Source organism: Bos mutus, chromosome 19 (genome assembly GCF_027580195.1).
Source record: "Bos mutus isolate GX-2022 chromosome 19, NWIPB_WYAK_1.1, whole genome shotgun sequence".
In the NCBI taxonomy this organism is placed as follows: domain Eukaryota; kingdom Metazoa; phylum Chordata; class Mammalia; order Artiodactyla; family Bovidae; genus Bos; species Bos mutus.
In genome coordinates, this window is record NC_091635.1 from 36766401 (window position 1) to 36781606 (window position 15206).

Sequence of the window (15206 nt, forward strand, 5' to 3'; positions counted from 1 at the left end):
ATGATCTTTGTTTTTTGAATGTTGAGTTTTAAGCCAGCTTTTTCACTCTTCTTTCACTTTCATCAAGAGGTTCTTTAGTTTCTCTTCACTTTCTGCCATAAGGATGGTGTCATCTGCATATCTGAGGTTATTGATATTTCTCCCTGCAATCATGATTCCAGTTTGTGCTTCATATAGTCCAGCATTTCACGTGATGTACTCTGCATATAGGTTAAATAAGCAAGGTGAAAATATACAGCTTTGACGTACTCCTTTCCCGGCTGGAACCTTTCCCAATTTGGAACCAGTCAGTTGTTCCATGTCCAGTTCTAACTGTTGCTTCTTGACCTGCATAGTCCTGTAAAGCAAATAGTCCAAGTCCGCTCCTGTTGCCTCTTGACATGCAAGTCAGATAAAGCAGAAGAGAGGAAACCTTTTTATAGACGAGTAGGGGACATTGTGGGGAGCTGTTACAGACAGAGTCCTTTGGAGGAAACTGGGAGTTCAAAGTGTAGTGATTTTTCATTGGCTGAACTGTAATGATCTCTCATTGTCTGGGCTGCTGCCAGGCAAAGAGAGTATCTTCCTCCTCCTTGTGGCAGTAAGGCAATGTCACTTGTGTCTGGAGATCCAAAGTAGTCTCTTCTGTTAGGATCTGTATTTACATGAGTAAGGTATGCATAAGGGCTCCGCTTCTGGCCTCCTGACTCCTGTCTTGGTGAGTTCAGTTCAGTTTAGTCACTCAGTCATGTCCGAGTCTTTGCGACACCATGAATCGCAGTACGCCAGGCCTCCCTGTCCATCACAAACTCCCGGAGTTCACTCAGACTCAACGTCTATTGAGTCAGTGATGCCATTCAGCCATCTCATCCTCTGTCGTCCCCTTCTCCTCCTGCCCCCAATCCCTCCCAGCATGAGTCTTTTCCAACGAGTCAACTCTTGGCATGAGGTGGCCAAAGTACTGGAGTTTCAGCTTTAGCATCATTCCTTCCAAAGAACACCCAGGACTGATCTCCTTTAGAATGGACTGGTTGAATTCACAAGAGAGAGTTTCAAAATTGAAGAGAGAATTGAAGTCTACTTTTGATTGTGTTCTATTAAGCAGCCTTTTGGAAAAAAAAATACAGTTTTATTAAAGATGCTGAAGAAGACCTAGATAAACAGAGGTATAGTAGTTCCACTGATAATGATATCCGTACTCTAGTGTGTCTACTAGAGTTCACTTTTTTGAGGACATCCAGTTCTCAAATAGATGAAAATTCTAACACATTTTTTTGTGGAGCTAGACAAACTGGATTTTAGGTTCATGTGGATGAACAAACGAGCAGAACACCAAAGGTGACCCTGCTGGTCTTGGAGGGTCTCTGGGGAGGTGGGAGGCTGCCGTGGCTCTGTGGGGACAAGGACACTGGTGGCAGAGGTACTCACCAGGGTGAGCTCTCCTGGAGGCCAGCCACCACCCCAGCACCAAGACCCAGCCCCACCCAACAGCAGGTAGGCTCCAGTGCTGGGACGCCTCAGCCTAAATACAATGATTAACACTCTTTCTAAACTTCTGTATACTCGTCAACTTGAAATGCCAAGAACTATGATTTTTGCATTAAAATCTTGCACTGTTCTTTTATTTCTGTCCATTTCTCCTTCTGTTCCTTACCACTGTGTTGTGTCAGTTTTCATGCCATGTTACTTAGAGCAGAAGTGCTCATGCCAGTTATAGCTCATCAAGGTTCATATTATTCAGTGTCCTTTCTGATATCTGATAACATTTTAATAATATTTCTTTAATAAGTGTTAAAAGATAATTTTCAGGGAGAAGATATGATTCTCAAACAGATATGAAAGCCAGCACATGTTTAGAATTTTCCAGTCAAATGTTATAACCAATTCAAGGAAAAATCAAAAGAGCAAATGTATATGGAGTAAAGGAATTGAATTGCAAATAGAGGCAGAACCAGTTTCTCTAAAGGGAGGAGCGGGAGCCCATGAAAAAGCCAAGGGACAAGGCATAGTCTGCATGTCCAGCAGCTTCCAGAGTTGTAACTCAGGCACTGTGAGAGGCAATACCCTGACAGCTCCTCAGGATGTGCGGTAGGCAATGCAGTTTCCATAGTTGTTTTTTTTTTCCCTTTAGTTTCTCAGCTTTTGATACAATTCATGTGAAAGATTATTCTTGATCATGAAACAAGGCTGGTCCCATTTGGCCTGATTGTTTCCGTATGTGCAATCAGAGTGTTAATCCATCATGTTGGCCCTTTTGAGTTTGCTTTGCTGGAAGTTCCCGTCAGGATTTCAGGTTGGACTTTTGAAAGCGTCTTATTTGTTGTCCTGAGTCCAGGAAGCCGAGAACCTACCATGTTTCACCTGATGGATTATTTCAAGCAAATTCCTTTTTTCTTGAGGTTTCCAGAATATCCTGAGGCTCTTGGACCTGCCAGGAGATGAACTTCCTTATCCCCTCATGAGGCTGGCACCTGGCAGTTTTCCTGGGAGGGCCTTATGAGCCTTGATCCCTGAACTGCAGATCCTTACACATGCTGGGTCCTGGTGATTGAGTATCATTCTCCCCTGTGGCCACCCAGGCAAGGCCTTGGCTGTGCAATCCATGTTGCCAGTCAAATCTAAGTAGAAACAAGAAGATACCCTTTGAACCTACGCAAATTATTATATTGCCAGGAAAGGAAGAATACTCAACAAGAGTTAACAAGTTCTGGAGGACTCAGACTTAAGAGACCAAGATACCACTTAGAAATGTTTCATTTCAGTTTACAAAACCAGAGGCCACTAAATTTGTATGGACTACAGACTGCTTAAGGGTTTCCCAGGTGGCTCAGTGGTAAAGAATCCACCTGCCAGTTCAGGAGATACAGGATACGTGAGTTCAATCCCTGGGTCAGGAAGATCCCCTGGAAAGGGAAATGGCAACCCACTCCAGTATTCTTGCCTGGGAAATTCCGTGGACAGAGGAGCCTGGCGAGCTACAGTCCATGGGGTTACAAAGAGTCAGACACGACTTAGCGACTAAAACCACCACCACAGACAGCTTAAGGGGAAAGAGAAAGGGTTCCTTGTGTATCTAGAAGGAGCATTAAAGTCACATGTACAGTATTCCCATCAGCAGCTGCATTGTCCCTCGTGGGTCCCTTCAGTCCTAGGTGATTAATCCTTATTCCACTCCATCTTGGTTCTGAAATCTCAACAATCCATCTGCTTCTTTACTAGTGTTCTGGACATCCTGAGTCAGGCCACTGGATGGCCTCACGGTGGTCTAAGCAATGCCCATGACACAGTGTTTTCCCACTGTGCTGGCCTGACTCTTTTTTTTCTTCTTTTTTTCCTTTTCATTAAAGTAAAACAAACTCTTTGTAGCTGTTCACTGAAGAGAAAATGCACAATCTAAAAGTGGAGAATTCGGTTTTATTCGAGAATATTCCTGAGGACTACAGTCCACTGTTGCTGAAGCTGAAGCTTCAGTACTTTGGGCACCTGATGCAAACAGCCAGCTCATTGGAAAAGACCCTGATGCTGGGAAAGATTGAAAGCAGGAAGAGAGAAGGATGACAGAGGATAAGATGGTTGAACAGCATCACTGATGCAATGGACATGAACTTGAGCAAACTCCAGGAGATGGTGAGGGATAGGGAAGCCTGATGTGCTACAGTCCATTGGATTGCAGAGTCGGACACGACTTGGCAGCTGAACCACAACAACAGTCCAGGAAGGCAGCCTATCTGACGGCTCTGAGAGACTGTTCCAGAGAGGTCAAAGAGAACAGGATATGAAGGAGTTTTTGTTAAAACAATATATATGTAGCCAAACATCAAAAGATTACTATTAATCACCAAAAAAACAGACATCTCGAGGATTTTAGTGCCTTTTTATATATGGGAAGATGCAAGAGTCTGGGCCCGTTGAAACCGTTCTTCTGATATGCATCTGAACTATCTAGGGCCAATATCCTGTTTTTGTCCATTCTGAATCCCATTAGGGTGCACAGTTGGGACAGCTGCAGCGGCTGATTGCTTGGTGGCAGGCAATATTCTCTGTTTATTGAAATGGTAGACCACATTTTTTTTTGTCCACATGGATGATGAAGATGTAATATGGCCATGGTTAACTTATACTACTGATAATTTTCAAAAGTGAAAGATCTGAAGGGAGTGCGTAACAATAAAAGTGCCACTGAGAAGTTATATTTGGTTGTTTCTGTGCCGTGCAGAACAAAAAAGCTGCTCCCTGAAAAAAGTTTTAGATAAAGTTAGTCTAAGAAGTTATGCCTGTTTTTAAAGAAGACTGTGAACACTGTATCTGATTTCTAAAAATCAGTGAACATAATTTTTATAGAGGGAAAATTCCTGCGATATAACACAAAATAATCCTGAAACATAATGTACCATGAATATACCAAGAATATCAAGCAGAGAGTGAGGAGTTGTGGGGCAGGTCCTGACCATCTGCATATTAACTATGAGATGTGAAGGCACAGCTGCAAACTCCTGGCCTCCCAAACGCTGGATTCAAGTTAAAGAAGTAAGGTTGTGACCAAGTAAATATTTAAAACAGTGACTGAGTCCACCAACTTTTAAGCTCTATACCCCTGTTCCCTCATGGCACTGGACAGACACTTTAGGACTCTGATGAAGAAAAACCTGACAGGCACCCAGGACCCTAACAGATCTCTAGAAAGTTCCTCAAACACATGATGTGAACAATATTTTACCAACAAATATATAAAATGGGATTGGCTGAACATTTCTTCGGACTCAGCAACTCTTCTCATGAAACTCATGGATAATAATACCTCAAATAAACCTAATTATTTCTAACACTTCTATTATAAGAACAAATCTGTGATTTTCCCAAGGCATAAAGATAATTTTAGGTGAAAAGAGTACCCTGGAAGTTTTATCTCCTTTTTACCCCTAGGATTCAGTTTGAAAAGGAAAATTACCAAAGGCTGTCAGGAGATTTGAACACTAAAATAGGATCATGGACGCCCGGGAAACAACAGTATTTGTCTCCTCAGGTGAAAGTGACAATAAACATTTAAAAATAAACACAGAAGTCAACGTCATTGTAAAGAACGTTAGCTCTCCCATAGGGAGGTAGCTTTGTTTATTTGTTTTTAATCATGAAGCGTAATAAAGTCAACATAAAGCAAAGAAAACTGTTCTGGTCGTCTGGACATTTTATGTAAATGGAAGCATGCATCCTGTGGCCTTTTGCGTCTGGCTTTTTTCACCAAACATAATGTTTTTGAGGTTTGATTACATTGTAGTGTGTGTTGGTGCTTCATTCCTTTTTATGGCTGAATAATATTCCCTTGTGTAGACAGGCTACACTGTTTATCCACTCATTAGTAATAGACATTTGGGGTGGTTTTTTTTTTCTGTCTTTTGGTTATTGTGAATAATACTGCTATGAAAATTCTTGTACAAGTTTTTGTTTAAACTTGTTCTCAGTTCTTTAGATATATACCCAGAAATGGAATTGCTGCAGTGACATGGTAATTCAATGTTTAATTCATTGAGAAGCCACCAAACTGTTTTTGACTATAGCTGCATTTTGCTTTCCCACCAGTAATCTCTGAGGTTCTGATTTTCCACATCCTCAACAACACTTACTTCCTATCTTTTTGTTTTTGTGGGTTTTTTGGCTGTACCTGTAGCATATGGAACTTCCCTGACCAGGGATTGATCCCGTGCCCTCTACAGTGGAAGCCCAGATTCTTAACCACTGGACCACCAGAGAAGGTCCCCTGTCTTTTTTATTTTAGCCATCCTAGTAAGTGCAAAGTAGTATCTCATTGTGATTTTGATTTTGCATGTCCTAATGACTAATGATGTTGAGCATCTTTTCATTGGCTTGTTGCCCATTTCTGTAACTTCAGAATTGATAGCCTTTAAACTTTAAGGTATTATAAACTAAGGAAAGTATATTCATTTCCAAATATTGTTCTTCATACGTCTTTTTATCACCTGGAAAAAACATACATTACTTTAGGCCTCATCTCAGAAGGACCATGGTGGCAAAACTACTGTCATAACTACTCAGATGTTAATAACACGCAACATGTCCATCATCATTATCTTTAAATGAATGGAGAAATAAGCTTTTGAAAAATTTATCTGCTTCAGTTTCCAACATTGTAAATAGCAATAGTTATTAACCAAAAACAGTAAAACAACCAGTAATTTTACCCGCCAAATGAATTTATTCAGGAGCAACAAAGAATTGCAGTTTGGGACCTGCGACTACAATGAACCACATGCAAGTATGTTGAGGCAAAGGAGGGGAACCTCTTTTATAGAGAAGGGGAAGTTGGGAGGAGCTGTTAAAAACAGAGTCCATTGGAACAAATTGGAACTTCAAAGCACAGTGGCTTTTATTGGCTGGGCCATTGCCAGGCAGAGATAAAATCCTTCTCCAGCTGCCAGCAGTGTTACTTCCTTCCAGAGATGCAAGGTGGTCTCTTCTGTGAGAGCTCCCCTTCTGGCCTCCCAACTCTATTTTAGTGAGGATCCCATGATTAATTTTCACATAAATCACACACACACACACACCGAAAAAAAAAAAAAAAAAAACTCGGGGTCCTCAATAACCTTGTATTTAACCAAATTAATTTGTTATTCTGAAAAACTTACCTCAATGGTAATTTCTCTCTTGTAGTATGTCATCTTAAAGGTAAATTTCTAAGGTTTTCAGGTAACATAACCCAAACTGAGTTAACAAATGAATGTTCATTTGATGCCTAGATCATACCTGATTAAGGCAGACTGCTGAAGCATTGATTACAAGAATAATCCTCAAGCATACATACGTAAACTTTTGCTTCTTATTTTTCTATGCTGCAGAGAGGGTATGTCTTTGGGTCTGTTAATGGATGTGCTCATGTCTGCCACTCTGAGAAGCTGTGTCAAGGGTATGTGACTTTGTGGAATGTTTCTGTGTGTTCTGAAGTCTGCTGAAATGCTGGCGTGTGTTGCACAGTTCACACGTGTCCATGCACCACCCCCACCCAAATTCTCTTAAAAGAGAAGTGACTTTGGTTTTAAAGATGCACATGCTGTTCTTCTTGAGTATTTGTTTTCAGCATGGGAGGAACCCAAGTGATATGCACACAAGGAATAAACTCCCTTTCCCTCATTTCGTTTACAGGGAAGCCGCCTCATCACCCCTTCCACACCCCTGAGGCGCAGGGCTCAGGTGAGGCTCCTGACGTATGCTTGGGACAGTGGCAACCCTGCCTCACAACTCAGGTAACAGTCCTTTATCTAAGAAACTTTTTTTTAATAAACTTTTTACTGATTGCTCAAATACTACATTTTCATAACAGAAACTTTAGAATACGGTGAACACAATTTTAAAAGCTTCCAGTTTTCAGCACTTTAGCATAGTTAGCAGTAACTTATCAGTGTATTCAGTTCAGTTCAGTTCAGTCACTCAGTCGTGTCCAACTCTTTGCGACCCCATGGACTGTAACATGCCAGGCCTCCCTGTCCATCACCAACTCCCAGAGTTTACTCAAACTCATGTCCAGCAAGTTGGTGGTGCCATCCAACCATCTTATCCTCTGTCCCCTTCTCCTCCCGCCTTCAATCTTTCCCAGCATCAGGGTCTTATCAAATGAGTCAGTTCTTCGAATCAGGTGGCCAAAGTATTGGAGTTTCAGCTTCAGCATCAGTCCTTCCAATGAATATTCAGGGCTGATTTCCTTTAGGATGGACTGATTGGATCTCCTTGCAGTCCAAGGGACTCTCAAGAGTCTTCTCCAACACCACAGTTCAAAAGCATCCATTCTTTGGCTCTCAGCTTTCTTTATAGTCCAGTTCTCACATCCATACATGACCTAGGAAAAGCCCTAGCTTTGACTAGACCTTTGTTGGCAAAGTAATGTCTCTGCTTTTTAATATGCTGTCTAGGTTGTTCATAACTTTTCTTCCAAGGAGCAAACATCTTTTAATTTCATGGCTGCAGTCACCATCTGCAGTGATTTGGAGCCCCCCAAAATGAAGTCTGTCACTGTTTCCACTGTTTCCCCATCTATTTGCCATGAAGTGATGGGACCAGATGCCATGATCTTAGTTTTTCAAAGTTATAAAGTATATCGTATATGTATTTTATTATATAGCTTTACCTACCTAGGTATTGTTTTCTAAATCTTTACCAATATAACAGGTTTAAAATGCATCTTCTAAACATTTCTTATATCCTGAGAGTGTTCAAATTTTAAATCTGTTCATCAGCCATATGTATTTCTTCTTTTGTGGGTTATTTATGCATGTTTTATGCTGATTTTCTACTTGAGTGTTTGTACTTTTCTTTATATATACTAATCCTTATCTGTTGGATGACTTGTACACTGTGTAGTTTGTCTTTTCAGTTTATTTAAAATAAATAGCAAGTCAAGTAACAGATAGCTGGCCTGTTACACCATGAGATGACATGTGGCTTAGTGACAAGCTCCATCCTGGGTAAGAGGCGCAGGTGGGTGAGGGTGGGAGGAGGGGCTGGTAAGGAGGAGTAAGGCTGGGATGGTGGCTGGATCATAATGGGTGGGAGTTGGGAGGGCGCAGTGTGAGTCAGGATTCTCTAAAGAGTTTGAGGCCTGGGGAGCAGCTGGGGGTGGAGATTTGATGGATGGGCTTAGATCCGAGATGATCCTTTACCATTCCCACACCTACATTCAGTCTGAGCTTGCACATCTAGATGTGGAGTTTGAGGAAGAAGTCTTCAGCAAAGGGAAGTCTTCAGCAAAGTGCAGGGGTTCTGAGTCACCAGCACAAGGTCAGCCAGGAATGGGTCAGGGGGACAGAGAAGCCTAGGGAGGCAGTGTGCCAGACCAGGAGACACTGGCCTGAGAAACAGAAAGGCTGGCTCTGAGAGGGGCCCAGGAGGCACAGTGTTTTCCACCAACAGACTCTTCCACTGACAAAAAGCCTGTGGAGGATGTATTTGGGAAGAAGGAAAGAGCATAGAAAGAAGAAATGCAGGATCACTGAGGCCTAGGCACCCTGGGCTGGGCCTCACCTGGGCGGGTCTGCTGGAACCCGATAGGCTTTGTTCCAGACTCCTCTCATGTGTGTGCGTGTGCACACAGACACTCAGAGTCCTTCCCTCTTCGCGTTCGTGGAAAGTGGTATTAAAGCATCGAAGTGGCTGCCTGTCTGAGCTGCTTGTACCTTTCAAGTCATCTGCATTAATCATTTAAGTCTCTAAATGTGTGTTATTAGAAAAAATCTCTCCCAGATCATCAAATAAATGTGCCTGCTAACTTCTGTGGTGAAACACATATACTCTTATCTAGACCTCCATTTCTTTCTAGTAAATTAAGTAGTTTATTAAACTTTATCAATCTCTCTCAAACTACAAAGCTATCCATTACATCCAGTGAAATAACTCATCTTAAAATTCGAGAAAGGAAGACTCTTTGAGGTCCTCTTTTTTTGGTTCCTCTTTACTTCCACTAGTAAATGGTGCTGTGTAGGAAGAAACAAGAAGAACATACAGAAAAGAATGCCTATAGTTCAAGAAGAAAAAGACAGATAACCAGTAGAAAAATAAGCAAAGGATAACAATCAGAAGGGGCTTCCCAGGCAGCTCAGTGGTAAAGAATCCACCTGCAAATGCAGGAGACACAGGAGACGCTGGTTCGATCCCTGGGTCGGGAAGATCCCCTGAAGGAGGAAATGGCAACCCACTCCAGTATTCTTGCCTGGAGAATCCCATGGACAGAGGAGCCTGGCGGGCTGCAGTCCATAGGGTCAGGTCACAAAGAGTCGGACATGACTAAGCAACTGAGCACGCACACATGCAACATTCAGAAGCCATTGAAGAAGAAACTCATTGCGTCAGTCAACAAACATGAGAAGTTGCTCATTATCACTGCCACCTGGACACTGAAAGTTAAAATCGAAAGATACGCGTGCATTACTCTGCTCACAATCCAAACGTAAGCTTGAGCAGGAGAAGCAGCAGCCGTAGGTGGCCCTCTGCACCAGGCCCTCTGCACAGTCCGGGGCTTCGGTTCTCCTCGGCTCCCCCTCCCAAGTGCTTTTCCACAGGCCTCCCCTCAGAGGGCAGATGTGAGTGTTCAGGCCGCAGGGGGCCAGAGTGGCCTCAGCTGTGCATTGAAGATGTGCCACAAAGGAGAGCTGCAGGCCCCTCACCCTGTGCCTGGCGAGGTGCAGGGTGCCCTTGTTGGGCACCGCAGGAAGGTTATGTGACTGTCAGGTACTTGGAAAGGTACTTGGATCACTGTCTCGAGGCCTGTTAAGTTTGTACTGGCTGGTGGAAGCACAAACACGTTCTCTACTTTTGGCTCATCACAGAGCTGACTCCCTAATATCAGAAATGTGGGGAAGGTGTTTCTTCCTAATCCTGAGGGAGAACCCAGTAACACACCGTATCAAAGCCCCACAAACACTGAGAACCCAGTAACACACCCTGTCAAAGCCCTACAAACACTGAGAACATGCCCCATCAAAGCCACACAAACACTGAAAACTCAGTAACACAGCCCATCAAAGACCCACAAACACTGAGTTTCTTGTACTAAAATCTCCACAACAGGACCCTAGGAAAGCCAAGAAAGAATGTTTCTCTGAATGCTCAGGAAAGAGCCAAGCCCGCCTGGCACAGACAGTCTGCAGAAAGGATGCTCGGCCAGGCTGCACAGCGGGACCAGGACTGGTACACAGGACCCACCAGGGCCAGCTCTTCATGCGGCCCACATCCTAGCTCGGGAAGCACCCAGTACTGGAGCACTTAGTGTCGCGGAGAGTGACCACCGCCTGAGTGTCTTCACCTCAGGGCCTTGGCCCTGATTTCCAGGCTCACCTCCCTCACAATCCTGTTTCTTTGGCGGGGAGGTTGGCCGCACTACATGGCTCGTGGGGTCTTAGTTCCCTGACCAGAGATTGAACCCAGGCTCTTGGCAGTGAACGTAAGGAATCCTAACCACTGGACCACTAGGGAATTCCCCATGTTCCATGTTTGAATGTCCAGAGCTCCTCAGGCCAGGTTGACTGTCTTATCACCCCGGGAGGGCAGGGAGAGAGGGTGGCTTTCAAGGATAATTCTCTTTACTCTCTTTCACAGAGACAGCACAGGAGCTCCACAGTGACTTGCAGATCAGCTCCTCAGAAAGAAAATCGGTCCCCAAAGCCACGCCTGGCTCAAGAATTCCAGGAGGAAACTGGCCACCACACCCGAAGGTCCTCGTCACTTGCCAGCAGTTCCCTCCAGGACACGTGGAAGTTGTTGGACCTGGGATCCAGCCCTTCTGGCCTCACTTCCCAGGATGACTCACCTCCAGGTAGGCCGCTACTCTGTCAGTCAGGATACTGGCCATGAGAACAGCAGTCCTGTCCTCTTTTACCTGGTGCCTGAGCGTCCCCCAGGGAAGGAGTGTGTCTCCCAGGCCCACGTCCAGCTGACCACATTACCACATTTACTGATAGTGGAGACCACAGGTCACAAGGACCCTCAGCCCACAAGGGGTGAATGCAGCGTGGTCAGTCTGTAACTCTAGGGGTGGCAAGCATTCTGTGTTCTGCTCAGCCACGGGAGGCCAGGACAGCCCATGAAGAGTGTGTCTTCAGCCCCCTGGAAAACTTGCTCCCGATAATGTCACTGTGAGGTAATCAGGAAAATTCATTTGAGGGGCCACAACCTTTGGGGGAACTGCATGAGACCGAGGTGTAGCAAGCATGGTGGGTGAAAGGGAGGCTGTGTGAAGACCAGGGTGGGGGGAGTGAGCTTAGAGCCCCTTGCAGATCAGTATGCAGCTAGCATCCTCATTCTCAGCCTTAATGCCTGACTGCCTCCCACTGTGCCCAGTGTGCCAATGGGCATTTTAGGTTATTCCCGATCTTTTGCCACTACAAATAATGTTACAGTGAATTAGCTTGTACATGCTATAGTGCATGAATTAAAGTATAAATGTAAATTCCCAGAGAGGGTTAGGGTTAGGGTTAGCTGCCGTCTATGGGGTCACACAGAGTCGGACACGACTGAAGTGACTTAGCAGCAGCAGAGAGGGGATTGTTCTGTCCAAAGGTATGTGCATTTCTGGCTTCCCTGGTGGCTCAGCAGTAAAGAATCCGCCTGCCAATGCGGGAGACACAGGTTCGATCCCTGGGTTGGGAAGATCCCCTGGAGAAGGGAATGACTACCCGCTCCAATATTCTTGCCTGGGAAATCCCATGGACAGAGGAGCCTGGCAGGCTGCAGCCCATGGGGTCACAAGAGTCAGACACAACTTAGCAACTAAACCACCACCACCACATGTGCCTGTCTAGTTCGGGAAGATATCGTTAGTTGGGCTCCATCAGACAGCAGCAGCTCCCAGCCACCCAGCAGAGGCTGAGACTCCTGTCCAGCAGTGCCGTCGAGCTGTCGTCTTCGCCAGTCTGATAGGTGTCGTTTTATTTCGCATTTTACCTGTTAGGAGGTTGTGCATCTTTTCACATGTTTGAATTATGTCTTTTCCTTTTCTTCAGCTCTCTGCTCATTGGTCTATTGGGTTTATAATCTTTTTCTTATTGATTTGTATGAGCTCATTATATATAATGGAAGTTAGACCTTTTCTGAGATATAAATTGCAAATATTTTCCTACAGTTTTTCATTTGTTCTTTTATTTTGCCTATGGTGGCTTTTTGTCATGCACATTTTTAAAAATGTAGTCTAACTTATGTTCTTGTTTTTAATCCTTTCTCGGATTTTTGCTATACCTAGGTCTTTTCCACTCCAAGATGAAAGATTATTCTGCCATGATTTCTTCTAACACAGTTATGGTTTCCTTTTTTCATATCTAAATCCATGATCCATTTGGAGTTTTATCACACTTGTAGGTTATGAAATAGGAACCAAACTTTATTTTTTAACCCCAGGTGGCAATTCAGATATCCTCCCACCCCCACCAGTTACTGAGTAACTCACATTTCCCCACTTGTTGGAAATCCTACTTTCACTATAATATTAAATGTTTTGTGTGTACTTGAGTCACTGGGCTCTTGTTCTGTCCTGTGGTTCATTGGTCTCAGTCCATGCACATGCAGTGCTGTTTGAATTGTTACCACTTCCTGGTCCCTCATAATGTCTGCTGACTTTGACTCTCCAATTATGCTTCTTAGAGTTTTCCTGGTAATTCTCACTTATTTATTTTTTACTTTTCCTGTACAGACCTTAGTCCCAGCCCCAAAACTCTGTTGTGATTCTTCTCAGGATTTGTTAACCTTGGGTCCTGCGTCCGGAAGAAGCCAAGTCCTCCTATTAGTCTGAGTTCTGCTCCCTGGGGCAGCAGTCACCCCTGTGATGCCTTCAAGTAGTCTCCTCTGATGCAGACTGGTCTGTTCTCCTCACATCTTCTGCCCAAGCTCGTGTATCTGAGAAGCTGCTGCTTCAGTATATATATTTTTAAAGCCATACTGTCTTTTATACATACATACATATATATATATATATATGTATGTATGTATATATTATATATACACATACATATATGTATGTCTATATATAATATATACATATGTATGTATCTATATTATATATATAAATAATATATATAAATATATATATACATGTGTATGTATATATTATATATATATATAATTTTTTAATTTATTTATTTTGGCCATGCTGGGTCTTCGTTGCTGCATGGGCTTTTCTCTTAGTTGCAGCAAGCCAGGACTGTTCTCTAGTTGAGGAGCATGGACTTCTTTTTAGGGTTGCTCCTCATTGCACACACACTCTTATTGCAGAGCACAGGCTCCAGGGCTCACAGGCTTCAGTAGTTGAGCTCCTGGGTTCTAGAGCACAGGCTTGATAGAAGTGGCACATGGGCTTTGTTGCTCCAAGGCATGTGAGATCTTCCTGGATCAAGGTTGGAACCTGTGTCTCCTGCATTGGCAGGCAGATTCTTTACCACTGAGCTATCAGGGAAGCCATTCAGTACATTTTAAATTCAGGAAACTTTTTGCTGTACTTTTCATCGACTCTGTTGGAAGTTTTTGGTAAATGTTCATTGCCATTTTGCTGGTTTCCTTCCTCCTTTTTTCTCATAGCACTTTTGTACCTTATTCCCCCTCATCTTTAAAAGAGGTAATTTTTCCTCTACCAAGTATTTGTAGGAAATGTGTGCAGGAAAAGAGACCAGGAGCATTGTCCTGTCTAGCAGTTTTCTTGTTGGTGGTTTTTAAGTAAGTTTAGCCTTGACTTATCTTTGCCCATTTTCATGAAGCTCAGCTCCTTTCCCCTCCGCCCTGGACATGCTGACTCCAGTAGTCACACACGGGCTCAGTAGCGGCGGCACACAGGCTTAGTTGCCCTGAGGCATGTGAAATCTTCCCAGACCAGGTATTGAACCAGTGTCCCCTGCATTGGAGGCGGATTCTAAGCACTGGACCAACAGGGAAGTCCTAGTTAGTGATCCCTAACATATTTACATTTTGGTTAGAGAATAAGATCACCATGGTGTCAGCTCTTCTGAGAGTATAGTTTTGCTCTAGCTACAGTGACTGACGTGCCTGCTTCTGCCAGTGGCACCCGCTTGTAGAAAGCGCGGTGCCCTTTTGGTATTCCTTTCCCCGGGTCTGAAAGCCTGTTTCTGTTCAGTGTCTCCTACCCTTCCCTTACCATGCTCCTGTATCAGCGCTGTCCTCCAGCAGCTTAGTTTGTGTTTTGTCTTTAGCGTGCTTTTAAAAGTTTTTATTTCCTCCAGTCTCATCAGGGAGATCACATTTCCATTGCCTTCTGCCTGTTTTTAAGTTACATTCTCTATGCTTATTCTTCCTCAGTGACTAAGATTCCACTTATTTTCATTTTACCTGTCCATTTCTTAAATTTATCAACCTCTGTATTTTTCTAATTTTCTACTGATATCAATGAAAGCATTAGCTGTTGGGCAGGAGGTGATTGTCTTTTAAACAAAAGTGAATTTGACTAAGTCCTTTATAATTTATCCATATTTGCTTTCCAGCTCTCTCATAGTATCCTCTTAGATGTATTTTCTTCTTCCAAGGTAATTATAAAAGAGAATTTTTATATAGGAAACTTTGAGGCCTCTGTATGACAGAGTATTTTTATTTGTCTCATATTTACATATTTTAGTTGAGTATAAAACCCCAGACTTCCATTTCTCATAATGTAGCAGGCTGGGTAGCTGGATTAACACTGTCACTGAGAGCAGCTAAAACTGCTGAATAAAAAGTAAAGACACGCTTATGAG

At 43.4% G+C, this 15206-nt stretch overlaps 1 protein-coding gene across 7 annotated transcripts in view; it reads left to right on the forward strand.

Annotated features, from left to right (window-relative positions):
- CCDC57 (coiled-coil domain containing 57) overlaps positions 1-15206 on the forward strand; it is a 110559-nt gene that overhangs the window by 69555 nt on the left and 25798 nt on the right. For 3 of the 7 annotated variants that reach the window (XM_070390139.1, XM_070390137.1, XM_070390140.1), the window contains 3 exons: positions 7135-7235; positions 10549-10668; positions 11077-11293. In XM_070390139.1, coding sequence (XP_070246240.1) covers positions 7135-7235; positions 10549-10668; positions 11077-11293 — 438 coding nt within the window. Of the gene's footprint in view, positions 1-5644; positions 6528-6830; positions 6899-7134; positions 7236-10548; positions 10732-11076; positions 11294-15206 lie in introns of those variants that run through there. The other 4 variants (XR_011468019.1, XM_070390142.1, XM_070390141.1 and 1 more) reach the window with 4 other exon arrangements.